At 44.9% G+C, this 27,151-nt stretch overlaps 2 protein-coding genes across 24 annotated transcripts in view; one reads left to right on the top strand and one right to left on the bottom strand.

The window, feature by feature from the left end:
* Positions 1–377: 377 nt before the first annotated feature.
* On the top strand, positions 378–24,690 carry MKRN2 (makorin ring finger protein 2). 2 transcript variants are annotated; one of them, XM_012472337.2, is made up of 8 exons: positions 378–467; positions 10,852–10,980; positions 12,360–12,541; positions 13,965–14,269; positions 16,193–16,407; positions 18,105–18,215; positions 22,870–23,014; positions 23,180–24,690. In XM_012472337.2, the coding sequence occupies exons 1-8, from the start codon at positions 442–444 to the stop codon at positions 23,315–23,317; spliced, it is 1,251 nt and encodes a 416-aa protein (XP_012327760.1). In that variant the 5' UTR covers positions 378–441; the 3' UTR covers positions 23,318–24,690. The 2 variants fall into 2 exon arrangements, with proteins under 2 accessions (XP_012327760.1, XP_012327767.1); XM_012472344.2 differs by lacking the exons at positions 378–467; positions 10,852–10,980 and adding an exon at positions 10,991–11,059.
* The window catches only part of RAF1 (Raf-1 proto-oncogene, serine/threonine kinase), a 115,613-nt gene continuing 113,044 nt past the window's right edge, over positions 24,583–27,151 (bottom strand). For all 22 annotated transcript variants that reach the window (XM_064362050.1, XM_064362049.1, XM_064362044.1 and 19 more), the window contains 4 exons: positions 26,602–26,720; positions 26,059–26,190; positions 25,786–25,920; positions 24,583–25,629 (listed from right to left, as the gene is read on the bottom strand). In XM_064362050.1, coding sequence (XP_064218120.1) covers positions 25,486–25,629; positions 25,786–25,920; positions 26,059–26,190; positions 26,602–26,720 — 530 coding nt within the window. In that variant the 3' untranslated portion in view covers positions 24,583–25,485. The remainder of the gene's footprint in view (positions 25,630–25,785; positions 25,921–26,058; positions 26,191–26,601; positions 26,721–27,151) is intronic.

A 27,151-nucleotide genomic window follows, 5' to 3' on the forward strand; every position in this document is an offset into this window, starting at 1 on the left:
TCTGGGATTAAGAAGAGAGGCGGGAGTTTGCCCCAGGACTGGTGAAGTGCCTGGAAGGAGGCGGGAGATCGCTAAGGAATACTCTTGGCGATGGGGGCAGAATCACAGGCACTAACAGTTGGCATCAGGATAAGACTGGCAGGACTACCATGCCAGCCAGGCTTCGCCCCGGAGGCTTGGAAGTGGGGGACACTGAGCGCAGAGATGCGGGGACCGCCTGCCCACACCCGGTGCGGAACCAATTGTGACGGCGGCGAGGTTACCCGCCGGCGCTACAAAGGTGCCACACCGCAGGGGCGGTGTGGGGCGGTGTGCGCCGGTGTGACGCGGCGTGCGCCGGTGTGACGCGGCTGCGCGGGATGGGCTGGGCCAAGACCAAGGCCGAGGCGGCGGCGGCTGTGAGAGGCGGGAGCTCGGCGACGGTCCCTCAGCCCAGCCACCATGAGCACCAAGCAGGTCACTTGCAGGTCAGTGCGCGGGGGCCAGGAGCGGCGGGACACTTCGGGCCGCTTCCCCAGGCCGCGGGGTGCCGGTGAACGCCAATCCTGCCGCCCGGGAACCTGAGGCTGGAGCGGGACGCGGAAAGTTGCTCAGCTGTTCGCAGTGGGGCTTTGCGAGGCAAAGTGAGCGCTGCGGCCAGAGCCGGGGATCCGGGGGGGTGCGTGGCCGTGGCTCGTGGCCGAGACGCGGGGCGAGGCCAGTGCGGGGGGCTACGCCGCGAGTTTGAAGCGTGGCCCCTGTGAGCTGGGAGGAAGGACGTCCTAGCCAGGGCCGTGCCGGATGCTGGGACGCTGTGGGGAGGACTCTGGGGAGGCCGGTTACAAATGGGGATACCACTTAGGAGTAATTTGTTAATCGATTATAAGGGCCTCAAAGTTTGGATAATCCAGATACAATCTAAACTTGCAGAGAGTTAGCAAGTAAGAATTGTGGTGTGGAAAATAATGACAGGTACCATTTCCTGAATATCGGTTAAGCGCCCTGCATATTTCCAAGTCCTTTATGTTCATTATCACCAGACTTCACAGTAAGACAACTTAGTAGTTATTATTACCGTTTTACAGTGCAGGAAACTGAGACTGAAAGAGGTTGACACTCTCATCTTACTGAGAGAGCCATTTACGAGGAGAAGTACCACGGTACTGGATGGTTTCTTGTAGAAAATAGAAAACCAGATAGCTACGCTGCGACTGCTACTGTGAAATAGAATAGTGTGGTTGTGTAACACCCTCATTCCTTGGTGAATTTGTGGCTTACTGGTAATGAAATCTAGTCCTATTGAATTGTATGTTTGGAAAATGCAAATTGAATTGTATGCTTGGAAAATGCGAATTTCATTTAGTAATTTGTGTGGGAAACGTTGCTAAAAAACAATTGTAGAGTTTGTATAGCAAGCTGTTTATTAGCTGTGTTGTTACTTCTCTTCATTAGTATGAACAGTGGAGACGTGACTGTGTAATAAGTTTTCTATTAGCATTAGTGTACGTTAAACTGTTCAGTTTATCCAAGGCCCAAGTGGCTTATGTTAAGCTGTTGTCAGAAATTTGCATCTAGTGTCTATAGAAAGACTTTTACTAGGTTATTTGTCCTAGAAGGTGTTTTTGAAGACGGATTTGTTTGTATTTACGTATTTTTATTTGTATAAAGTTTCTCCTGCTGGAGGAAGTGTTCCTAGGTCATTGTGCACTGTAAAGCAGCTTGTAGACACCTAGAAAAACCTCTCTATTCCTCCCCTCGCTTGTTTTATGGTTTAATTCTACCATTTATTCCCATACTTGATCTAAGACATGTGATTATACATTACAGTATCTGACTAAGAGCCCCCCAGCACATTTTAAGTCCCCAACAAACATTAATTAGCACTTAAACAGAAGTGATCCCTTCTCAACATTCCAACCCAGTCCTATGGAGCAACATCCTGTGGGACACCTCTGTTTGGGAAACAGAATTAAAGCTTTCAGGTCAAGCTCTCTCCAGGTATACAAGGGAAAAACCAATATGATCCTGACTTAGGTTCTTGTGCCTCTTAGAGTATGAAATTTTAGGCAAATTTCAAGTCTTTCTGAGCATAAGATTCCTTATCTGTAAATAAGATACTACTGTAATGTATAATCCAGCAATCAGCACTGTTTCACAGAAAATAAAACTGAGCCTCAGCATTGAAGTAATTGGCCTAAGGTCTTTAGCTTCCAAGTGGCACAGGTGTCAAAATTCATGCTCTCTTAGACTGTATTGCCTCCAGATAAGTTTTGAAATGCTAAATTAAAATTTATTTACTGCAGGACTTTTCAAAGCTTTTAATATGTTCCCATGGAGGAAACTCATACAAGAATATGTAAAAGTGCAAAGTTTACTCACAAAGGGGTGTAAAGGAGTCAGGGCTCCCGATGACTGCCTTGCCAAATAAAAAACAGAACAGGTGTTTAAGTGGGAAAAAACCAATATTACCAAGATTACCAAGTTTGCATTAAGTGTGTTTATCTACTGTAAACTTTTCTACCAGCTTATCTACCAAAAGCTTTTCTCACTTTATTATTTCTAGACATTGATAATTTATGGGAAATGTTCAAGGTATGATTTATTTTGGGGACCAAATCTAAGCAGGGTGCTCAGCTTTTTTTCTTTTTTCTTTTTAATCCCATGTCACAAAGTTTTAGGTTTGTTTTCCTGGCTGTGGGATGTAGTCCACATATTTTTTTGAATGACAGCAGAATAATGTCAGTTTTGCTTCCAATCTGTTAGGTATTATATCTCTCCAAGAATGCATATCAAATGCTAGGAGTCTCAACCCTAATGACAAAGACAATTCATGTTTTTATTGCCTGGAATGGTAAAAATGGCTGCTTGTATAGTTATCCTGTCAAGTCAGCAATCCTGATTCCTTGACATGCCACTTTATCCAGAATCTCAATCTGTGCATCATTTTTGCAGATTCCTTTCCCCTACAGCCATCTTTCTGTCTTCCATTCTGTTTTATGAGCCCTGGTGGAGGCCTTGTTATAGCTTGGTAACCAGTTTATTTCACCCTCTCTTCATGTGGTAGAGCTTCCCTGCATCTCATAATCACTATTAGAAGACACAGGATTTCATTGTCCTAAGATAATCAAGCCTCGGGCTTTTGATTCTTTGAAAGTCACAAAACATGGGGGATCTTTTCAGCTGGCAGGTAGTAGGACGAATTTGAGTTCCAGGGTTGAGCAGTTCTAGATTCTAATCCTGGTACCACCTGTGCCACAACTGCCTCATCTGAAATGAGGATGGTAATGCCTAACAGGCAGGGCTGGTTAAAAATTAAATCATAGCAACAAACCATTTATTTTGCATTATGATGAGCACTTACATGCATTTTCCTAGTTAAACCTCCTAGTAATTTATCATAGCAGTCTATGAAGTAAGTGCAATTATTATAATCACATTACAGATGGGGAAACTGAGGCTTGGTGATTTAAATAACTTGATCAAGGTCACATAGCAAGCGGTCTGACTTCAGTATCTTAACCACCACAGTGTACTTCACTTCATCCCTACCTGAAATCAATACATTTATTGCAAGCCTGCCACCATGCCTACCATTTGCTTCTTTCCCCTCAATGGATCTGCTGTCACAAGCAGTACAACCATAAAATTTTAGCCTGTGAAAATATGTAGGAAAATGTAAAGAAAAATGACACGGAGGATGCAAATTACCCATATACTTGGAAGTGATTTGCAAAAGTGTTTTGCTAAACAGAGGCACCATTGAAGGGTCTGTAAGAAACCAGATTGATTGTTTTGTTCAGCACTCTGCTGCTGCTGGAGCTGCTGGTGGTTCTGTGACCAGCAGTGAACCTGATATACTTTGCATGGTGTAATAGCCATACTGTCTGAAACAGTCTTTTGGGGTTGCCCAGGGTAACACCCCTTTGCAGTGTCCCCCAGAAAGAACCTATCTGCTCTGAGTCTCCAGCTATGCACTTCACCCGCCTGGTCGTCTCTCCCCTCCTCCAGTTCATGTCTCAGTCCTCTCTCTTGCAAGATATAAGGGGTGGTTTGTCCATCAGGAAGGGTGAGCAGTTGGAAATTCATTACAAAGCGCAAGATGAAAGAGGCTTGGATTAAGATCAGTATAACATAGATGGAGAGGAATGACTTTAAGTACACGACAGAGATGCCCCAAAGGACAGGCAGGCTGTGCTCTAGGTGGCTTTGTGCTTGTCACTGGGGAGTGGAAATAGTGACATATGCTACAAAAATAGGACTGGGCTGGCTTCACCTCTTACATAACTCTTGTTTCACACTTGCCTTTCTTGAAGGCAGCGATGGTGGTCTAGAAGTTATTTTTGAATCTGTTTAAATCTCAGCTCAGTCACTTACAGAAGTGAAGTGGTTTTTATGAAATCACCAGCTTATAAATGGCAAAACTAACTAGAAGCTCTGGTTGGCAGCTAAATATTTGTATTTTAGTGGAAAAGATAATTAATGCAATTTGGAAAGCAAGTTTTCTGGATAGGACCTATGGAAAGTGGAGGTAGAATTATAAAAGACAACCTTATAGGAGACCACTACCTAAAAAAAATCTTTCCTCTTGTCTGCCTTGTTAACAGATAGCATCTGATAGAGGGCCTGTGGTAGTCTTCCACCCTGGTTGTTTCAGGAAATCTTTTGTTCTAATTTCTTCAAAAGAAACAATAACAGTATTGGTTGGTACAGTGGCTCACGCCTGTAATCCCAGCACTTGGGGAGGCCGAGGTGGGAGGATCACTTGAACCCTGAAGTTTGAGACCAGCCTGGGCAACATAGCAAGACCCTGTCTCTACCCACGAAATGAAAAGAAGCTATACAGTATTTATTAGATACCACTTTTGTGTAACAGCTTATGTTGCCACTTTGAACCTGCCCTCTTTCAGTATTTGTGAGTTTACTAATCCTGATACCTCTTTGTCATTCAGACTTGACTCTTGGCACTGATTTTTTTTTAAACAGTTATACCTTCAAAGATTACCATATTTGAGTACAACTGAAATATTAAAGTCTTGAGTATCATTTCTCAAAAAAAATTATCAAACTGCTTAGATGTATACTATACTTTTGTGTTTGGGATCTCCAAGACCACCCCTGCATCCAGAGATTGTCTAGAACTAGGACAAGTTGGTCCCAGGATACAGCTGTACTCAAGGCTGAGATAATTACCGTATCTAGTAAGGGGTCACAGCCAGATCATGAGGGCAGAAGACATAGGGGATCTGAGGATCCTAGGTGCAGGCTTCCTACATCTTTCCCTCCCTAAGAGGGCCACACAGCACATGCTCCAGCAATGAAAATGCAGCAATATGTGTCCAGGGAAGCCCATTAGAGACTCAGTGCCCAAGCTCGTCACATAAGCACCCTCTGCCTAGCATGAACCAAAGTTCTTTTTAAGGAACTTCCATACTTTTTTCCATAGCAGCTGTACCATTTAGCTGTTTTATAATCTCAGTTGATTATGTTTAACTTTCCATATCAGTAAATTTTCATTTTATACCTAGTCCATACTCACATTTGTTTCAAAATATCTTTCAAAATATCTTGTTTCAAAAATGTCTTTATATCTGGTTTGTCAAAACCAGGTTCTAGTCCAGAGCTAAGTATTGCATCTGGTTATTATGTCTCTGTATTCTGTCTGCTAACTTAGCATCATCCCTTCCTTTTTTCTCTTTTTTAACAGGTTTTTCTGAGGTATAACTTACATACCTAAAATTTACCTGTTTAAAGTGTACAGTGCAAAACTTTTTAGTAAATTTATAAAGTTGTACAACCATCACCACAGTTAAATCTTATGACATTTCTATCACCCCAAAAAGATCCCTTGTGCCTTCCCTCCTCCCAGCCCTAAGCAACCACTTTATCTACTTTCTGTCTCTATAGATTTGCCTTTCCTGACATGGCATATAAATGGAAACATGCAACATGTGGTCTTTTGTGTCTGGCTTCTTTCACTCAGCATAGTTTTTTCAAGGTTCATCCATGTTGTGGTGTATACCAGTACTTCCTTTTCACGGCTGGATAAGAGCCCATTGTATGGCTAAATCACATTTTGTCTGTCTGTTCATCAGTTGATGGACATTTTGATTGTTTCCACTTTTTGGCTGTTACTCATAACTCTGCTTTGGACATTCATGTGCAAGTATTTATGTGGACATAGATTTTCATTTTCTTGGGTATATACCTAGGAGTAGAATTGTTGGATCATATGGTAGATGTATGTTTACATTTCTTAAGAAACTCTCCAAACTGTTTTCCAGACTCAGCCTCCTTTAGTTACGTGGCACTTATAAAGAAAGTAGGTTTGGGTCCCACGTACAGCCTCTTTTGTATTTATTTGGTTGTTTCCTTGAGATGTCTTTTATAGATTGTCCTCAGTCTCCTGCATTTTCTTTTTTTATTTTTATTTCTTTTTATTTTTTTATTAAGATGGGGTTCCACCATGATGGCCAGGCTGGTTCTTGAATTCCTGACCTCAGGTGATCCACCCACCTCGGCCTCCCAAAGTGCTAGGATTACAGGCGTGAGCCACTGCGCCTGGCCAAGTCTCCTGCATTTTCTATAAACTGGAAGTTAGATCTGGAGTTTTGCAGATTCAAATTAATTGTTTCTGGCTAGAATACATCATAGGTTGTTTTATCATTTTGGGTCATATCAGCAGGTACATATTTTGTTTGTTTTTTTTGAGATGGAGTCTTGCTCTGTTGCCAATCTGGAGTGCAGTGGCACCATCTCAATTCACTGCAACTTCCACCTCCCGGGTTCAAGCAATTCTGCTGCCTCAGCCTCCCAAGTAGCTGGGACTACTGGTGTGTGCCACCACGCCCAGCTAATTTTTGTATTTTTAGTAAAGACGGGATTTTACCATGTTGACCAGTTTAGTCTCTATCTCTTGACCTTGTGATCCACCCACCTCGGCCTCCCAAAGTGCTGGGATTATAGGCATGAGCCACCGCACCTGGTCATTAGCAGGTACATATTTAAGTTTTTTTCCGAGTTGATGTTAGGTCCAGCATCATTTGTTGAAAAGATTGTTTCCCCTACTTAATTACCTTTTTTTTTTTTTTTTGAGGTGGTGTCTCACTGTTGCCGAGGCTAGAGTGCAGCAGCACGATCTTGGTTCCTGGGCTCAAGCAACCCTCCTACCTCATCCTTGACTCAAGTGATCCTCCCACCTCATCATCCTGAGTATCTGGGAGCACAGGCACACACTACCACGCCCAGCTAATTTTTTGTATATATTTGGTAGACATGAATTTTTACCATGTTGCCCAGGCTGGTCTCAGACAGGCTGGTCTCAAACTCCTGAGCTCAAGGGATCCACACATCTTGGCCTCCCAAAGTGCTGGGATTACAGGCATGAGCCACTGCATGCAGCCCATGTGTGGTTCTATTTACAGGGTTTTTTGTTTGTTTGTTTCGAGACAGGGTCTTGTTGAGACTGGGTTTTGCCATGTTGGCCAGGCTGATCTCAAACTCTTGGGTTCAAGCAGTCCTTAAACCTTGGCCTCCCAAATGGTGAGATTACAGGCATGAGCCACTGAGCCTGGAGTATTTATGGATCTTTTTTTGGAGACGGAGTTTCACTCTTGTTGCCCAGGCTAGAGTGCAATGGCGCAATCTTGGCTCACTGCAACCTCCACCTCCTGGGTTCAAATGATTCTCCTGCCTTAGCCTCCCGAGAAGCACGCGCTGCCACACTTGGCTAATTTTGTATTTTTAGTAGAAATGGGTTTCTCCGTGTTGGTCAGGCTGATCTCAAACTCCTGACATCAGGCAATCAGCTCGGCCCTATTTATGGATCTTTAAAGAATCCATGCAGCCTCACTGAACTCCAATCTCTGTGTTACCTAAGGTTCTACTCCTAGTACCAAGACCTAGAATATGCCTCCACGTAGGAAGTCAGGCTGAATATGGGGCTTACTTCCTGTGTTTCCCTTCTCTTAAGGACCTGTCTTTGTTGGCTTTTTCTATTGTCTGAAAGCAGTTGTTTCACATATTTCATTTCATTTTCCAGTTGGGATTTTTTGTTTGTTTTTAATAGTGAGAAGGCAAGATCCATGCTCCTTGTTAGTCAGAAGCAAAAGTTTGTTTCTCTCTGTCTGTCTCTCAGATAGTTTCTATTCTGTGTCTTCAAGTATTCTGATACTTTCCTTTGTAGTATCCCATCTGCTAAACTCATCTAATGTAATTCTCATTTCAGACGTATTTTTCACTCTAGAAGTTTCATTTGGTCTTATTTTATATCTTCCATTTCTTTTCACGTTATATTTGTTTTCCTTTAAATCCTTCAGCATATTAAATATATATATGTATGTATATATATATATGTGTGTGTGTATATATATATATGTATATATATTTTTTTGAGATGGAATTTCGCTCTTGTTACCCAGGCTGGAGTGCAATGGCGTGATCTCGGCTCACCGCAACCTCCGCCTCCTGGGTTCAAGCAGTTCTCCTGCCTCACCCTCCCGAGTAGCTGGGACTACAGGCGTGCGCCACCATGCCCAGCTAATTTTTTTGTATTTTTAGTAGAGACGGGATTTCACCATGTTGACCAGGATGGTCTCGATCTCTTGACCTCGTGATCCACCCACAGCAGCCTCCCAAAGTGCTGGGATTATAGGTGTGAGCCACCGCGCCTGGCTCTCTCTCTATATATTTTGAGTTAAGAGTTTTGCTCTTGTTGTCCAGGCTGGAGTGCAATGGCACGGTCTTGGCTCACTGCCACCTCCACCTCCCAGGTTTAAGCGATTCTCTTGCCTCAGCCTCCTGAGTAGCTGGAATTACAGGTGCCCAACCCACGCCTGGCTAATTTTTGTATTTTTTAGTAGAGACGGACATGTTGGCCAGGCTGGTCTCAAACTCCTGACCTCAGGTGATCCGCCCATCACCTCAGGTGAGTTGCCCATCAACTCCTGACCTCTTGGCTCATGGTCTCGATCTCTTGACCTCGTGATCCACCTGCCTCGGCCTCCCAAAGTGCTGGGATTGCAGGTGTGAGCCACCACACCTGACTAAGCATATTTATAATAGCTGTTCTTAAGGTCTTATTTTGCTGATTCTATCATCTCTGTAATTCCTGTTCTTTATTGATTTTTCTCCTGGTTATAGGTCACACTTTTTTCTGCTTTTTTGGCATATCTAGTAATTTATGATTGGATGCCAAGCATTGTAAGTTTCTGAGCACTTGGATTTTATTGTCTTCCTTTAAAGTTTGTTTTGATTGACAGTAAGTTACGTACTTGCTATCAGCTTGATTTTTTTAAAAAAAAAGCTTGTTTTTTTTTTTTTTTTTTTTTGAGACGGAGTTTCGCTCTTGTTACCCAGGCTGGAGTGCAATGGCGCGATCTCGGCTCACCGCAACCTCCGCCTCCTGGGTTCAGGCAATTCTCTTGTCTCGGCCTCCTGAGTAGCTGGGATTACAGGCACGTGCCACCATGCCCAGCTAATTTTTTGTATTTTTAGCAGGGACGGGGTTTCACCATGTTGACCAGGATGGTCTCGATCTCTTGACCTCGTGATCCATCTGCCTCGGCCTCCCAAAGTGCTGGGATTACAGGCATGAGCCACCGCGCCCGGCCTTTTTTTTTTTTTTTGAGACAGCATCTTGCTGTCCCCCAGGTTAGAGTGCAGTTACACAATTATGGCTACTGCAGCCTTGAACTCCTGGGTTTAAGCGGTCTTCCTGTCTCACTCTCCTGAGTAGCTGAACCACAGGTACACACCACCATGCTAGGCTAATTTTTAAATTTTAGGGTCTCCCTTTGTTGCCCTGGCTAGTCTATCTTTAATATCAGGGCATGTCCATCTAGGGTCTCTCTACTGTTTGAGTATTTGCTCAGGTCTCTTTACCCTGTCTGGACAGAAGTAGAATGCCTCCCAGGTATTTCTGTACCACTTACTCCTTCAAGGCCAGGATCTGATGTCTCAGTGGAATATTCTGATAAAGAACATGTGATACACTGATATTCTGATATATCTGAAACAATATATCAGAAACAGCTTTCATTAAAAACTGTACTTCGAGTACCCATACAACCTTTCTGTTTTTCACTTTCAGTACAGTGTTCAATAAATTGCTTGAGATTATTCTATACTTTATTATAAAATAGACTACTTTGTGTTAGATGATTTGGCCCAACTGTAGGCTAATGTAAGTGCTCTGAGCATATTTAAGGTAGCCTAGCCTGAGCTAGGAGAATCGCTTGAATCCGGGAGGCGGAAGTTGCTGTGAGCTGCGTTCCAGCCTAGGTGACAGGGAGAGACTCTGTCTCAAAAAAAAAAAGAAAAGGCTTTATTGGGATGTAACCCATCATTAGTCAAGGAGCATCTGTGTATATCTTTTGATATTACACTATGGTATTTGATCCTTATCACAACCAGTGAAATGGGTAGTATAATCTTCATTTTATAGGGAAGTAGGGAAAGGTAGCAAGGCCCAGGGAAATTGGTTTTGTGACATGTTCTTAAGTGGCAGAGCTAGGTCTTGAGCCCAGATCTTCTGGTTTTATTAATCATGTCCTTTAAGCTCCTTGAGAACAGAACAGTTTTTCATGGAGTATTTTCTTAATTATGTGGCTCGCACTAAACATATCTCAAATTAGGAAGATATATCCTCACATGGAAATATATGAGATCATTTGTTTTTCTTCCAGAAAAGCTGTCATTGAATCAGTTGTAGTGCCTCTGAACTCACTGTCTTAGAATCAAGGAAATGTATAGATCTCTCTCTAGTGCCTAATAGAGCCTTTACCATAATGTATGCTTGGTAAATATTTGTATGCTAGGTTCAAGAATAAGCAAAATGTGCTTCTAAAAGTTGTATGCCTGTGCTTGTCTCTTCAGGTATTTTATACATGGTGTGTGTCGGGAAGGAAGCCAGTGCCTGTTCTCACATGACTTGGCAAACAGCAAGCCGTCTACCATCTGCAAGTACTACCAGAAAGGCTACTGTGCCTATGGAACTCGGTGCAGGCAAGAACTCTGCAACAGGCTCCAGCTGTGACACTGATTTCATTTGGAGAATGGTTCTTGATAAGGGGGAAATTTTAATGTAAATGTAATATGACAACATTGCAAAAAGTATGGCAAATAAGTTTAAAACCTTAGTTTCAGCACCCTAAAACTAAACTAGTTTTTTTTTTTCTCACTCTGTTACTCAGGCTGGAGTGCAGTGGCACGATCTCTGCTCACTGCAAACTCTGCCTCCTGGGTTCAAGTGATTCTCCCACCTCAGCCTCCCCAGCAGCTGAGACTACAGATGCGTGCCACCGTGCCCGGCTAATTTTTATATTTTTAGTAGAGACTGGGATTCACCATGTTGGCCAGGCTGGTCTCAAACTCCTGACCTCGTGATCTGCCTGCCTCAGCCTCTCAACGTACTGGGATTACAGGCATGAACCACTCTGTCTGGCATTTTTCTTTTCTTTTTCTTTCTTTTTTTTTTTTTTGAGACAGAGTCTCACTCTGTTGCCCAGGCTGGAGTGCAGTGGCACGATCTTGGCTCATTGCAACCTCCGCCTCATGGGGTTCAAGCAGTTCTCCTGCCTCAGCCCCTCGAGTAGCTGGGACTACAGGTGTGTGTCACCACACCTGGCTAATTTTTTGTATTTTCAGTAGAAATGGGGTTTCACCATCTTAGTGAGGATGGTCTTGACCTCCTGACCTGGTGATCCACCCACCTCGGCCTCCCAAAGTGCTGGGATTACAGGTGTGAGCCATTGCGCCCGGCCTAGTTTTCATTTTTTAAAACTACTTTTCAGCCTTATTCTTATGAATATCTAGTTATAAAATTGTACTCAATTCCAGAAACCTGTTCATGCTTTTGTAGTGAAGAACTGCTCTTTTCTTTCCTAGGCTGCAAAGCTTCCTTCCCTCCTTTCTCTGTGCAGTGCAGTGCAGTGGGAAATGATGGAATCAGGCCCACCTTGATCTCCCTCTGCCAGTGAACACCAAGAGAGACAGTCAGGGAAAGATCACACTAGGCAGAATAGCACACTTGTCAACATTTTGAGGACTCCTGCTCAAAAGGACACTTGGTCAGTCAGGCATCAGGAGATTTCAGCTCAACATCTCTTTGGAACTTTCAGGCTCTCTGTGTGTCTGTCCCACTCAAGTCCCACAGGGACACTTAGGCATAGGTGACAGATAGCAAATATCCCACTCACACTGAATTGCCAAGCATCTGTTAATAATTGATAAGCCTATTAGAGTTTAAATATTCGAAAAGATGGTCTCCTTGTTCACCTCAACAAGTGCAGCAGGAGGAGGGCCATTGGTGTTTGAGGAGTGTGACATCTGGGAATGTGAGTGGGTGGCATGTCTGTAATGTGTCTGCTGTGTGTTTTGTTTAGATATGACCACACAAGGCCCTCTGCTGCAGCTGGAGGTGCTGTGGGCACCATGGCCCACAGTGTACCCTCCCCGGCTTTTCACAGTCCTCACCCTCCTTCTGAGGTCACTGCATCCATTGTGAAAACTAACTCACATGAACCCGGGAAGCGTGAAAAGAGAACATTGGTTCTCAGAGACCGAAGTGAGTAAGCGGAAGCCTTTTGTTGCATCTTTTTGCATAGTACTCTTGCATGTGCTTGTTGCTACTTTCTAGCCTCTTGTGAACAAGGCTCCTAACCTAATACACCTCCAGGTTGTCCACGTGGAGAGACTTCAGAACTGTTCCGAAGAGGCTCCATGTGGCTGCAGATCATTCGGATGATACATTTACCCTTGTGCCCAAGGCTATGGGTTGAGCTCCAAGACTGGTCTGGCAAAACATAAAAACGCAATCTTTTTGTCAACATATAGCTTCCATCTTCATACGGTGGTTGTCCAGTTGGTGAGAAGCATCAAGCTCCTCATTTCAAAACTAAACATTTTGGCTGGGCATGATGGCTCATGCTTGTAATCCCAACACTTTAGGAGAAACTAGGCAGGTGAATCACCTGAGGTCAGGAGTTTGAGACCAGCCTGCCCAACATGGTTTAGTAGAAACCTCATCTCTACTAAAATACAAAAATTAGCTGGGTGTTATGGCAGGTGTCTGCAATCCCAGCTACTTGGGAGGCTGAGGCAGGAGAATTGCTTGAACCCAGGAGGCAGAGGTTGCAGTGAGCTGAGATCATGCCACTGCACTCCAGCCCAGGTGACAAGTGTGAGACTTCATCTCAAAAAAATAAATATTTTGCTGAAGAGCATGTTTCACTGTTTGACTTTTAGGCCAGTGAGTAGTTTTAGTTCTTATGCTGACAGTGTTTGACATTTTAGATTATACCTTTGGGAAACAGAATAGCACACTAGGATTTGGGACATGGTCTGTGACCTAAAACAGGGTTTGATGAGGAAGAAAGCTACAAATTGTAAAAGTTATTTTTATTGGATGGTCCTCACCAGGTGAAGAGATTTCTAGTTTTTGGAACTGGGTACCATGAAGTAGGCAGATTCCATCCTCAGCAAATGTGAGAATACATGACCTCTAAACAATCAGAGGTGTGCAGTGGGAAAGCAGCAGCTCCTGGTGTGAGAAGGGGTCACCATGGGGCAGTTTACACCGGCCTCAGGACTCACAGATTCGCTCTAGGCATCTATTCTAGTTCACTTAAAATGATTGATAACTTTGCTGGTATAAAGGAATCACTGTGTTCTAATGATCTCACTGTTTTTTTGTTTGTTTTAATGTTAACTGGTCCGTGTGTTCTTTTGCCTAAGTGTATCCTGTTGTTTTGCTATTTCCCTGTGTTGCCATTTAAAAAAATTTTTTTTAAGTTATTATTATAAGTAATGTTACTATGAACATTTTGTATTATTCCTTTTATTTTTCCCCCTCAGTCTATTTTTTTGCCATATGTCCTCAAGAGTAGAATTCTTAGGTCAGAGTAGCTTAATATGTTAGGCTTTGGCTAACGTCATATGAGAAAAATTGGGCCATTTTCATGTGTGTGTGTTCTGTGTCTTATATTCAGATCTCTCTGGCATGGCTGAAGGAAAGACTCACCCGAGCATGGTGAGTAATCTAGGCAGCTGCATCGACCCCCAGCCCAGCCCCGAGATGAAGCCAACTTCCTACCTGGATGCCATCAGGAGCGGCCTTGATGACCTGGAGGCCAGCAGCTCCTACAGCAATAAGCAGCAACTGTGCCCCTATGCAGCTGCTGGGGAGTGCCGATTTGGGGATGCCTGTGTCTACCTGCACGGGGAGGTCTGTGAAATCTGTAGGCTGCGAGTCTTGCACCCCTTTGACCCAGAGCAGAGGAAGGCTCACGAAAAGGTAAAGTCAAAAACCTTTGCATGAACTCATATTAAGAAATCTGAAATGTGCTGAACAGGACACTGAAAGCCATCCCTACACACTCAAAAAAAGAAATCTGAAATGTACTAAGTGACAGAATTGTTGGTATTTCCACAGGCATCCTCCTGCCGGTAATATCCACAGTGTTCGTCTGGCATATTTACATCCTATTTTCAGCTTATTTTTCCTGCAGTGATTTTGCCAAATTTTTTTTTTTTTTTTTTTTTTTGAAACTGAGTCTTCCTCTGTCACCCAGGCTGGAGTGCAATGGTGCAATCTCAGCTCACTGCAACCTCTACTTCCCCGGCTCAGGTGATCCTCCCGCCTTAGCTCTACTGAGTAGTTGGGATTACAGGCACTCACCACCACGCCTGGCTCATTTTTGTATTTTTAGTGGAGATGGGGTTTCACCTTGTTGGCCAGGCTGGTCTTGAACTCCTGACCTCAAGTGGTCTGCCTGTCTCAGCCTCCCGAAAGGCTGGGATTACAGGCATGAGCCACCGTGCCCAGCCTATTTTGCCAATTTTTGATTACTCAGAATAAAGAGAAAAAGAAGTGGTATCTGAAACATAAAATCATGCTAAGTTCAAAGAACAGATCTAGCTGGGGAACATAATATGTTGTCTGTGTGTCTCTGTCACATGCAGGCAGATACAGCATCCTCCCTCCCTGGGTTCACACTTCCTCATGATTGGGATCCAGCTAAGTCTAGTTTTGGAAGATTTGAGCCCAAATCATAGAATCTGAGGAGCTACTTGCTGGAAGGGCCTTTTAAAGTCATTAATATCTGCAGTGTTTAGGGAGGATCTGCCTTATGCTAGGCCCTGTGCATGCTGCAGAGGGTACGAAGCTGGATAAGAGGCAGGGGAGGGCCGGGCATGGTGACTGACACCTGTAATCCCAGCACTTTAGGAGGCCAAGGCAGGCAGATCGCTTGAGCCCACGAGTTCAAAACCAGACTAAGCAACATGGCAAGACCCCCGTGGCATGGTGGCTTGGCTTTTAACATTTTATTTTATTTTTAACAGAGATGAGGTCTTGCTGTGTTGCTCAGGCTGGTCTTGAACTCCTGAGATCAAGCAGTCCTCCTACCTTGGCCTCCCAAAGTGCTGGGAGTACAGATGTGAGTCACTGCACCCGGCCTAAGGCATGTTTAAATGGACAGTGTATTCCTAGATAATCAAGGGGTAAGTTAATACTGACTCCATGTGGCAATGGACAAGGAGCCACTCTCCATTGTCTTTCAGGGAAGCAGAGGGTTAGAACTTTCTTCTTTATGCAAGTGTGTGAGGTCTTTGTGTGCAGTGAGTGTTGGTTTGTCTCAGATCTGGACACACCGAGCTCACAAGGGCTGGGCCTAGGTTTTCTCTTTGCACTTGCTCGAATGCCAGCACATAGAAGGAATTCAGGGCATGCCTAGTGAATGAATGAATTCATTGAATCGTTTTTTTGGGGAGAACTGGTGCGGCTTACATGTGACTAGGCTGCCAGCCTTAAGGCTCATGGTAAGGACAAGTCAGCATTTCTGATGTTGGCATGGCTCGGAGTGGGGGGAATCAGTGCCCAGAGGAGCTGGGGGACAAGGGCCACAGTCCTTATGGACTCTGACTCTACTGCAGTTTAACTGTTTGGATCTCCGTGGTCTCAGCTCTCAATGGGTGGTGACCTTGTCACCTCCTAGGAAAGCAAGGGCTGGACCAGTGATGGTTTGAAGTCCTTTGTGTGGTCTGAGGAAGATGTCATTGTTCTGACTTTGGCAGAGGCTGGGGCTTCCTCACAGCAGTCCCTGTCAGTGTTCCTTCCTGATCTCAGCTGTGGCAGGCAGTGTGGCTGCAGCTGCTTCTAGGGCTCCTGCTCCTCGGTGGCACACAACCAAAGGTTTCCTTCCTGTCTGTGCTTCAGATCTGCATGTTGACGTTTGAACATGAGATGGAGAAGGCCTTTGCCTTCCAGGCAAGCCAGGACAAAGTGTGCAGTATCTGCATGGAAGTGATCCTGGAGAAGACCTCTGCTTCTGAGAGGAGATTTGGGATTCTCTCCAATTGCAATCACACGTACTGCTTGTCCTGCATCCGGCAGTGGCGGTGTGCCAAACAGTTTGAAAACCAAATCATTAAGTAAGTACAGCCAGGAGTCTTAGCTGTAGGAGCTGGGAGAATGTTTGATTTGAGACTTTATTCCCATCCACCTTTATTAAGCCCTCCCTCACCCTCCAGGGGTATCTTAGTGCAGAGTAACTGGTGAGTTCTGGCCCCTGGCTGCATGAACTTCAGCAGGTCACTTACTTTTCCTGAGCCCAAGTGCCTGTTCCTGTAAAAGATGGGCAATAATTGCTACCAAGCTTTCTGAGTTCTGGGGAGGAACTCAGCAAAGGTGATCTGTGTAAAAAGGTGTTAAATGGCACTGACCTGTTTATCTCCTTGCCTTTTGTTTGAAATCCAGTACTATCTGCCCACAGCCCAGTTGGCCATTAATCTTTTTGAGCTTCATATTTTCCCCCACCAAAAATGAAAATAGGGTTATTTGAGGATTAAATGGAATAATGCACGTAAAACATTCTGCATGATGCCTGGTGCATTAGATGTGCTCAGAGCGGCCAACATAGGAGTTTCAAATTCTCCAGCAGGACAGGGGAAGAGCTGACATGTGGAGAGGTCACTGCACACTTTGTACTATTCAGAACTCTTCACATCTGTTCGCTCATCTGATTCTCTCAAAGACCCTCCTCAGTTACAGATTAGGAAACAGGCCTGGTGAGGTCAAGTAACTTGCCTAAAATCATGTGGTAAAATAACTGCTTTATTGAGACAAAAGCACATAATTTAGTTCACCACTCATCTGCTTTCTGTCTCTACAGAGTTGCATATTCTGGACACTTCTTATAAATGGAATCATGGGATATGCGGCCTTTTGTGCCTGTCCCCTTTCACTGAGCGTAGCGTTGACAGAGTCCATCCCGACTGTAGCATGTGCCCGTGCTCCTCCTTGTGGCTGAATTGCATTCCATTGTATGGACACACCACATTTCCCTTATCCATTCCTCAGCTAGTGGACATACGGGCTGTTTCCATTTTGTAACTATTATGAATAATACTGCTGTCAACATTTGTGAACATAGTTTTGCGGGGGATGTGTGTTTTCATTTCTCTTGGGTATACACCTAGGCATGAGATTGCTAGGTTTTATGGTGTAATAACTCTACGTTCAAGAATCTGCCAGACTCTATTAGAAGTGGCTGCACCATTTTACATTCTCACCAGCAGTGTATGAGGGTTCTTATTTCATCTGTCTTTTTTGTTGAGGAAACGCTATTTTTTTTTTTTACTTTAAGTTCTGGGATATATGTGCGGAATGTGTAGGTTTGTTACATAGGTATACATGTGCCAAGGTGATTTTCTGCATCTATCAACCTGTCACCTAGGTTTTAAGCCCCGCATGCATTAGCTGTTTCTCCCTCCCCTTCCCCCGACACTGACAAGCCCCTGTGTGTGATGTTCCCCACATGTGTCCATGTGTTCTCATTGGGAAACTCTATTTTTTTAAATAGCAAGTAAGTAATAGTAAATATTAGATCAAAGCTATGCAAAGCTCTGCAACTTACACATAAGTAATAGTAACTATTACTTATTTACTATTTACTTATTTTAATAGTAAATAAAAAATAGTAAATACGGTTCTTGGATGATTGTGATTTCATCTTTTGGAATTTCTGGTTAAGGAAATGCCTGTAGTGCATTGAGCAAGAGGTTTAGCAGAGAGGATGTACAGGCTTCGTAATGTGACCTCTCCCTTACTAATCTAATTCTTATTTCAGGTCTTGTCCAGAATGCCGTGTGATATCAGAGTTTGTAATTCCAAGTGTGTATTGGGTGGAAGATCAGAATAAAAAGAACGAGTTGATTGAAGCTTTCAAACAGGGGATGGGGTAAGTGCTTTGAGTTTCGACATGTCCCTGCTGCCTGCCTGGCTCTGCTGTTGGCCTGGGTCCTTGTTCTCCCTCCCAGGACTGTGGCCTTAGGGGCCTCTTCCTCTCTTCTCTCATGCACCATTCTGGGCTCTGGGATGCAGCAATGAACATGGACATGGTAATGTAGACCTGTTTAATTTTTGGTGATTTTATTTATTTTATTTTATATTTTATTTTATTTTTTGAGATAGGGTCTAACTGTGTTGCCCAGGCTGGAGTGCAGTGGTGCAATCTCCTCTTACTGTAGCCTCAGCCTCTCGGGCTCAAGCAGTTATCCCACCTCAGCCTCTCAAGTAGCTGGAGCTACCAGTAGCGCCACCATGTCTAACTTTTTTTTTTAGTAGAGATGAGTTTTTGCCACGTAGCCCAGGCTGGTCTTGAACATCTGGGCTCAAGTGATCCTCCTGCCGTGGCCTCCCAGAGTTCTGAGATTACAGGCATGAGCTACTGTGCCTGGCCCAGTTCTTTTTCAGTTGCCTGTTGTCAACTGTCTTGTGGGTTTATCACTGGGAAACAGGGAGGCAACACAGCTATGCACTTTGCCATCTGTATGTGAGTGCATAGCAGGTGACTAGAGGAACGATGGTGGTGCGTATTTGTTGTTTATGTAGGGATTTGGACCGAAGAGCTAATAGCAAAATGGGTGTTTTAGGTAGTTACAGTTGATGATTGTGGTAATTAAAATTTGAACTGTGTTGTTGGAGGACAAGTATTATGTAACTAAACAGTGGTGTGTTCTTTTCTTAGGGCTACTGTAACAAATTACCACAACTCAGGTGTCTGAAAGCAATAGCAAGGTATCCTCTCAGTTCTGGGGGCTAGAAGTCCAAAATCAAGGTGTGGGCAGTGTTGGTGCCCTTTGGAGGCTCTGAGGGAGATTCTGTTCCCGCCTTTCTCACCTGCTGGTGGTCCCTGCAGTTCTTGCTGTTCCCTGGCTGCAGCAGCACCACTTCAATCTCTGCCTTTGTCCTCACTGGCCTTCTCCCTGTGTCTTTCTCCTGCTCTGTCTCTTGAAAGGACAGATCACCATTGGATTTAGGACCCACCTGTTATCCAGATGACCTCATTTGGAGAGCCTTACTGTAATTACACCTGCAAAGACCAGTTCCAAATTAGGCCTCATTCACAGATGTCAGGGCTTAGCATTTGGACCTTTCCTTTGGAGGCCACGACACATGCTGATCACAGCTATGCAAAGCTCTGCAACTTATGCATGTCAGAGCTATGAAAGCAAGGCTGCCTGCATACCACAGCTTATCCAGTCTCCTATTGATGAATACCTGAGCTGTTTCCACATTTTGGCTGTTTTCTAGGGATTAAAATATACTGTTAATTTTTCACGGTCAGAATTCCTTTTCTTACCACCTTATATGTGTCTTCATTATCTTTTGTACTATGGATATTTTATGCATTCTATTTACATTCTTTATCAACCCCACAAAATAAAAATACAATTTTTGCCTTAAAATGCATGGGGTTTTTTCCATAAAGGAAAAGTTTATTTACACAGGTATTTACTATTTATTTCCAGTGTTTTTATTTGGTATAATTGCCCCATAGCCTCAAGAACTGCCTCAAACATTTTGTTGCTCTGTTGGCAATAAATTATCTTAATTTTCTTTTTTCAGAAATGGCCTTTTTCCCTTCTTAAAGGATATTTATCTTGACCTAATTGGTCTCCCCACCTTTGCCTCTCTTTACCTGAATAGAATTACCATTTTTCCCTCATACGATCTTCCTGTGTGTCCACAAGAGGGCAGGTGTGGCAAGCAGAGGGGTCCCAGCCTGTAGAAAAGGGCCCTGGCCTGTAAAAGGGTCCTCGGCCTATAGAAAGGGGCTCTGCTGAAAAGCAGTCTGGAAATTGTTATTGCTGTTTGGATCTTTCCTTGCTTTGCTTTCCTTTGATGACTGTGTTTTTTGCATTCCACAAACATTTACTGATTACTCACTGTGGGTCAGGCACCTTCTAGCTAAGCACCACTAGGGGATGCAGAGATTGGTAAGACAATTTTTTTTTTTTTTTTTTTAAGACAGAGTCTCACTTTGTTGCCCAGGCTGGAGTGCGGTGATGTGATCTCAGCTCACTGCAACCTCCGCCTCCAGGGTTTAAGTGATTCTCCTACCTCAGCCTCCCGAGTAGCTGGGCTTATAGGTGTGTGCCACAACACCCAGCTAAGTTTTGTATTTTTTAGTAGAGATGGGCTTTTGCCATGTTGGCCAGGCTGGTCTTGAACTCTTGACCTCAGGTGATCACCCACCATCAGCTTCCCAAAGTGCTGGGATTATAGGTGTGAGCCACTGCACCTGGCCAAGTAAGAGAACTTCATTGGAAACTGCAAAAGGGCAATTATGATACAGGTGTGCTGGTGACCAGTTCTTCATGAGGGACCATATGTCACAACAGAGAAAGCACTTGGATCCACGGGACGCTGCCAGGGGAAGCAGCATGGGACACAGAACCATGAAACAGGAAGCATCACCTACAGACAGGGGGAGGTGATGGAAGGACATGGGCAGAGAAGGGTGTAGGTTTTGTGTCTGGGGGACACTGGGAATGGCTCCTGGCATTGAAACAGGTATGTATAGGATGTGGTGGGACCTACAGGGACAAGACAGACGAATCTAAGGGACATTTGAATGCCAGTGTGACCATGGTCTTTAAGAACAGGTTGGGGCCAGGCCTGGTGGCTCATGCCTGTAATCCCAGTACTTTGGGAGGCTGAGGAGGGCAGGTTGCTTAAGCCAGGGGTTTGTGACCCGCCAGGGGAAACATAGGGAGACCTCATCTCTTTAAAGATTAAAAAAAAAAAAAAAGGGTTGGGAAGCTCCTCTGTGGTACTCTGAAGAAGCTGGAAACTGGTGGGAGTGGGAGGGAGGCCAGTGAGGAAGTAACCCTGGCAGGCAGGCAGCAGAGGCTTCCACAGTGTGGGAACCCAAAGGATGAGGAGATTGGAAAGTGATTTGTAAACAGAATGAACACAGTTGGGTGTGAGAGCTGAGAACGCAGAGGGAGTCAGAGTGAACTGGAGGCTTTTGGCATTGGTGACCAGATAAGCCTGGTGGGGGAGGAAAAATAATAATATTCTTGTGGGAATAGGGGACTGCAAATAATGTGTTTGACCTGTTCATAGCCAGTGTGCTATGATGCTCTGGAGTTGTCCAGCAGGCTCTGGTGAGGGCAAACTGCTCGTGGTCATTTGAAGTCTGCTCAGAACCCCAGGCAAGTGGGGTCCTGGAGGATGCGTGGTCCACACACCTGCTCTGCAGCCACCCATGCTCAAATCAGAGCAGCTGTCAAGGAACTTTTCTCCTTCCCCCAAGATGAAGTCTCACTCTGTCTCCCAGGCTGGAGTGCAGTGGTGCAATCTTGGCTCACTGAAGCCTCTACCTTCCGGGTTCAAGTGATTCTCCTGCCCCAGCCTCCCGAGTAGCTGGATTACAGGCAACTGACACTATGCCTGGCTAATTTTTTTGTATTTTTAGTAGAGACAGGGTTTCACAATGTTGGCCAGGCTGGTCTTGAACGCCTGACCTCAGATGATCCATATGCCTTGGCCTCCCAAAAGAGGCGTGAGCCACTGCACCCAGCCAGGAAATTTTTCTTTATGCTGCTCTGAAGCCACCCTCAGAGAACTTCACCACTGGCCTGTGGCCATCCCATCTGAAAAGACGGAAAACCACTGGAGTCAGGAGCCCCCTTTCCTTGTTCTTGTCCCCTCCCGTTGTAACACACTGCAGCTGGCCCTGGCAGCAGTGTGCCCTTTCTGCTGTTTAGCTTTATTTCTGTGACTTCCCCGCTTCCTCCGTACTCCCAGATGGCCCTCTGGATTCTTGGTTATCCTTTTTCTTTCAGTTTGGGGTACTTGATGATTGGATAAACCAGAGTTCATTTGAGCAAAATGGGAATTCATTTGATTGAGAGTTTCCTCAGGAGCAGGGTTCCTAACTAGAGGTCTGTGGGTAGAATGGTAGAATTAAGAGAGAGAAAACATTTTTAACTGTTTTGGTAACTGTATGCTGTAGATCTATGCATTTTATGCATTGAAAAACAGTTTAGAGAAGGGGTCCAAAACATAAGGAGTGAAGCCCTGGTGCCAAGGGTGAAGACAGGAAAACTGGAAGACCTACGGCTTTAGGCAGCTGCTAAAACCCACTGCTTTTCCTGTAGTCACTTTGACAGCACTGCAGCCAGGAGGGGAAGGGCTGGGTGGAGTACCTAGGGAATTCTGAGCAGAGGCAAGTGGCTGGCTTCAGACCTTGGTGGCCAGAGGAGTGATCTGGCCTGGCTTAGTCCTGTGGTGACACAGGATGTGCTCTGGAGCTGCTAGAGGGTCTGTGGAGCACTGCAGGCTCCACACAGCGAGTCCCCAGGGAGGTTCACATCCTTTGCAAGGCTGCAGGTAGGTGGGGATACTTACTATTCTGCTTGGAAATCAGAATCCCAGCTGTATGCAACCTGAGACAAATCACTCAACCTCTGCTAGCCTCAGTTGCCCCACCTAGAATGTGAGGCTGACCCACCTCTGGCATAAGGGCAAGGATGGAGGCAGGCAATGGCCCAATCTGGACTCCACATTTTCCCACCAACCTCTTGACTCTTTCTGCTTTTCAGGAAAAAAGCCTGTAAATACTTTGAGCAAGGCAAGGGGACCTGCCCATTTGGAAGCAAATGCCTTTATCGACATGCTTACCCTGATGGGCGGCTAGCAGAGCCTGAGAAACCTCGGAAACAGCTCAGTTCTCAAGGCACTGTGAGGGTAAGGACTTCGCTGTCTCTAGTTGGGGACACTTAGCAGCTGTGGGCATTTCTAGGTACTTGTTCCTGGCAGACAAATGGGGGCAGTAGGCAAAAGAAAGATTAAGCAATGCAGCCTTCCTGTTGCTTAGTAGTAACCAGGCACGTCCACTGGCTGTTTTTGCAGTTCTTTAATTCAGTGCGGCTCTGGGATTTCATCGAGAACCGAGAAAGCCAGCATGTCCCCAACAATGAAGATGTCGACATGACAGAGCTTGGGGACCTCTTCATGCACCTTTCTGGAGTGGAGTCATCAGAACTCTAAAGAGTAGATGGTCACCCTACATCTTGGGCTCCATTGGCCGAAACTTTCCCAAGCCAGGGTGTGCAGAGCTTCCCTGTACTGCAGCCAAGGGGGCGTGTGGCTTGGATTTGAGTGGAATTGTGCTTAGCCTTGGTCTCATCCACTCTTCATTATTACAGCCATGGGTAAGAATGAAGGATATAAAGGAACCTAGTAAGTGTATGGAATTGCTGTTTTATAGCTGATATAGTTACACCTCAAGTCCCTCAGGGGTAACTACTAACCACTCAGACTGTTTGGACTGATTGCTTTAAAACACAAACCTGGCTCTTATCGTTGATCTTTTCTCCCCAGAAACAGTAAACTTGCAGCTGCCCCTAATTTTTCTTACCGAAGGATTCAACCCTATAAAAGCATTCCTCTGTAGTGTATTTCTCTAGTATATCTAACGTATGGTCAAAATTTTTACAGAGCTTTCAAGAACACAATGCAGAGTGAGCCCAGCATAGCTGTTAACATACAACTTGTTTTTAGGGCTTTAACGATGGTCATTTTTTCGAGTTCTCTTAAGTATCCCAAATCAGGGTAGCAATCTTGTTGCCACATGTGCAGCAAACAAAGTGGAAGTGTAAATCATCTTTTTCTCTCTTAGGGAGGCTCTTGAAGGAGCAGGAGGTACTGTACTGAGTAGCAGTCTAGCCCTCCTGTCATCTGGTTGCAGCCTCCAGCCAGGGCCCTCCAGGGAAACAAAGCCTCTGACCTCAACTGTGGGTTCATGCCCATCAGGGTAATGTATTGAGAACTCAAAACACACACATGCACTTACATAATGTGTGGTTCGTATTTAAGCAATCATCTATTATCATCTGCAAAGCCTGGCTTTGCTTTGAAATTTTGTAAAAATTTCTTGGCACCCCAAGGTTTCTGTTTCTGATTCTGACCCAGCAGTGGTCCTGAAGAGAGCTGATGGCAAGTCTTGTAGTCATTTTTAGTTGAAGGGTTCGCACAACCTTGTTTTTAAAAAGCTGTATGTACCAAATATTTTATAAAACATAGTACTTAACATCTTTTAGCTGAGTTTAGCATACTTTCTGCTTAACTTAACTTTTATACTATTCAGTGGAGGGTTACAAAGAGTACAAAAGTTAAATTACAAATTCATTCCCAGTTTAGGCTCTGGGCACATTTCCTGCTGCTTGAATTCTGCTCCTGAAGAGGGTGAACAAATGGGGCGTTCAAGCTGTGAACTCAGAATTACTTTAAAAGAAGGAGACAGCCATTACAACTAAATTTAATTTATTTTATTAAAATATGTAATTGCGGGACCATCAGATGATAACTGTATTTTGTCAGGTGCAATAAAAACAAAATTAAAACCCAAATCATCAAGAAAACCTGTATTCCTGGCTTCCTTGTATACGCATGATATGACTAGAGAAACAAGGCTGTGTTATTACAGAAACAAGGCTGGCCCTGCGGCCCCGCCCCACAGGGGCAGCTCATGGAAGACAAAATTCAGCATGATGGAAGACTGCTCCCTGAGAGGGCCGAGATGGGGACCGGCTGAGTGCCTTGCCTGGAAAACCATCCCAATGCACTGGACACCTTAGAAGCTGTGAAAGGAGGCTGTGTCCCCTAAGAAAAGTTCCATAGTACCAAAGCAGGCAGGCTCTTTCGGGCAGCCAGAGTCTCAGGATTCCTGGGCTGTTTGTTTGTTTGGTGCCTTATGTGCAAAATGTCTGGCGCTGCACCACTCTCTGAAGAAAGTCCCGCCTGTGATACGCATTCCTCCAGAAGTTGATTTCCAAAATCCCATGTGTTTCCACATCAGGCTGGACTGCCTGCTACCTTATTTCCTCAAAATACATAGCCAACAGCTGGGCTGGGCCCCTGCTTTTTGGATTACCATCAACATCCACTTGCACATCTAGAGAAGGCTGAGCCTTGAGCATGGGGTACATGGGGAAGGAGCAGGACGCACCAGCATTGCAAATGGCTTCCTTCTCCCAGGGCCCAAAGGAGTAGAAAAGAAGGCAACATGAAGTTAAGGCCCTGTGAGCAGTCTAGAAGATCCTTAGCAGCAGCTTCTCCGAAAACATGTGCTCCACCTCTGGAGAAAGGGAGCAGAAAAGTGGTGCCTGCTGGCTTCTCTTCCTCCCCTGGCAGCCTGAGGGCAGGTGTAAAGTCAGCTAGAAGACAGGCAGCCTCGGGGACGTGGTCAGCGTGCAAGCATTGATATCCTCAGTGTGGGCTGCCCGATGCAAGGATGGCTCGGAAGCGCTCCGGTTGATCTTCGGTAGAGAGTGCTGGAGCAGCTCAATGGAAGAGAGGATCTGAAACAAAGCCCCAGAATGCTCTCATTAGTTGGGGCTTGGGGGTCCAAAGACACTGGCCATACCCTGCCTATAAAAACAAAATAATCCCCTTATATTGCCATCTTTAAGAACCAACCCATGCTTTAATCCCGTTCTGGCAGCCCTGAGCCTTACCTGGGGAAAAAGAGGCCTCTCTTCCTTTACTTTCTTGACACAGTCAGCTACCAGCCTCTTCATTGCTTTGGGGCAGTTCTTATATAGCTTACTAAGATCTGGGGAGGCATACCCTCGGCCCACCATGAAGATGATCTAAGGGAAAAACAGCTGAGTGAATGAGGGGTGGATGAATAACAGAAAATAGCAAGTCCTAACCCTCTAGCTCTCTAGGCTGGCAGGAAGCCCAGGAGCTCCCACAAGTCAGGTCCTTTAGCACCAGCACAGACTCACCTGATCTCGGTTGTTAATGTGAGAGTAAGGAAGCTCCCCTGTCATCAGCTCATATAATACGATGCCATAGGAGTAGACATCTGACTGGAAGCTGAATGGATTGTTATCCTGCATTCGGATCACTTCTGGAGCCTACAGGGAAAAAGTGTATTTATCACCATATGACAGGCCCCACAGACATCTATGGGCCAGGCTTCCCTTTCATTAGTTATGAATGAGTCCATTCTTCAGTCCCCACATAGCTTTTCTCCAAAGCTCTCCAACTCAGGCACTGGTTAAAACGGCTCAGGAATCCTTGTCTTTAAAGGACCAAGACCCAGCATTTCTATCCTGGCTTATTAACTCCTCTCCACACTAAGCTTCACGGTGGTTTTGATCAACAGCTTCCTCAAGAAAATCTACAATTGCCCTGAGCCTGACTGTCACTAGGGGTCATGTAGATTTCAGCAAAGTGTACAGAAATGCTTTACGTTTGCACATAAAGCTTCAGGGTATTCCTCTTGGCCCGCACCAAAAACTGCTAGTGGGAGCCCGGATTCTCACCATCCACAGAACAGAGCCAGTAGGTTGTTCAACCTGCTGAGAACCACTCCAGCGTGACTTTACTGTTGCCAAACCAAAATCTCCAATTTTCACTGTTAGGCCTTCATGGAGAAATATATCTCAATGCTTGTTAAGGACTCTGGTTTCAAAAGGATGGTCCCAAAGTTCTTTATAACATGGTAATATCTCCACCTTCTCTCTGTTGCAGCCTCTCTGCACTGAATTTCCTAAGGTATATGAAGTTCTTAAAAGTGCTTTTGAAATGCCCGTTCTTCCAGGGGGCAGGCAGGGATTATTCAATGTGCGAGATTATTTGGCCCCAGCCAAAAACAAGTCAGTTTTTTTCCCTGCTTCTGTTCCCCATTTCCACATCTAGGTGCTGGGTCCCTGGCTTTGTGACCTTTCCATATAATACATGTGCATGAAACTCTAACATGACAAGCGAAGGCCACACTCCAGTACTCCCCAGAGGGCCAACTATGGTCTGCTGACAGCTTACAGTGGTTTCTGCCTCTGTTCCGCCCTCAAATCACCATCTGAACCTTGAGTG

This window comes from Aotus nancymaae, unplaced genomic scaffold (genome assembly GCF_030222135.1).
Source record: "Aotus nancymaae isolate 86718 unplaced genomic scaffold, 86718_ANA_hifiasm-v0.15.2.pri h1tg000046l, whole genome shotgun sequence".
NCBI lineage: Eukaryota > Metazoa > Chordata > Mammalia > Primates > Aotidae > Aotus > Aotus nancymaae.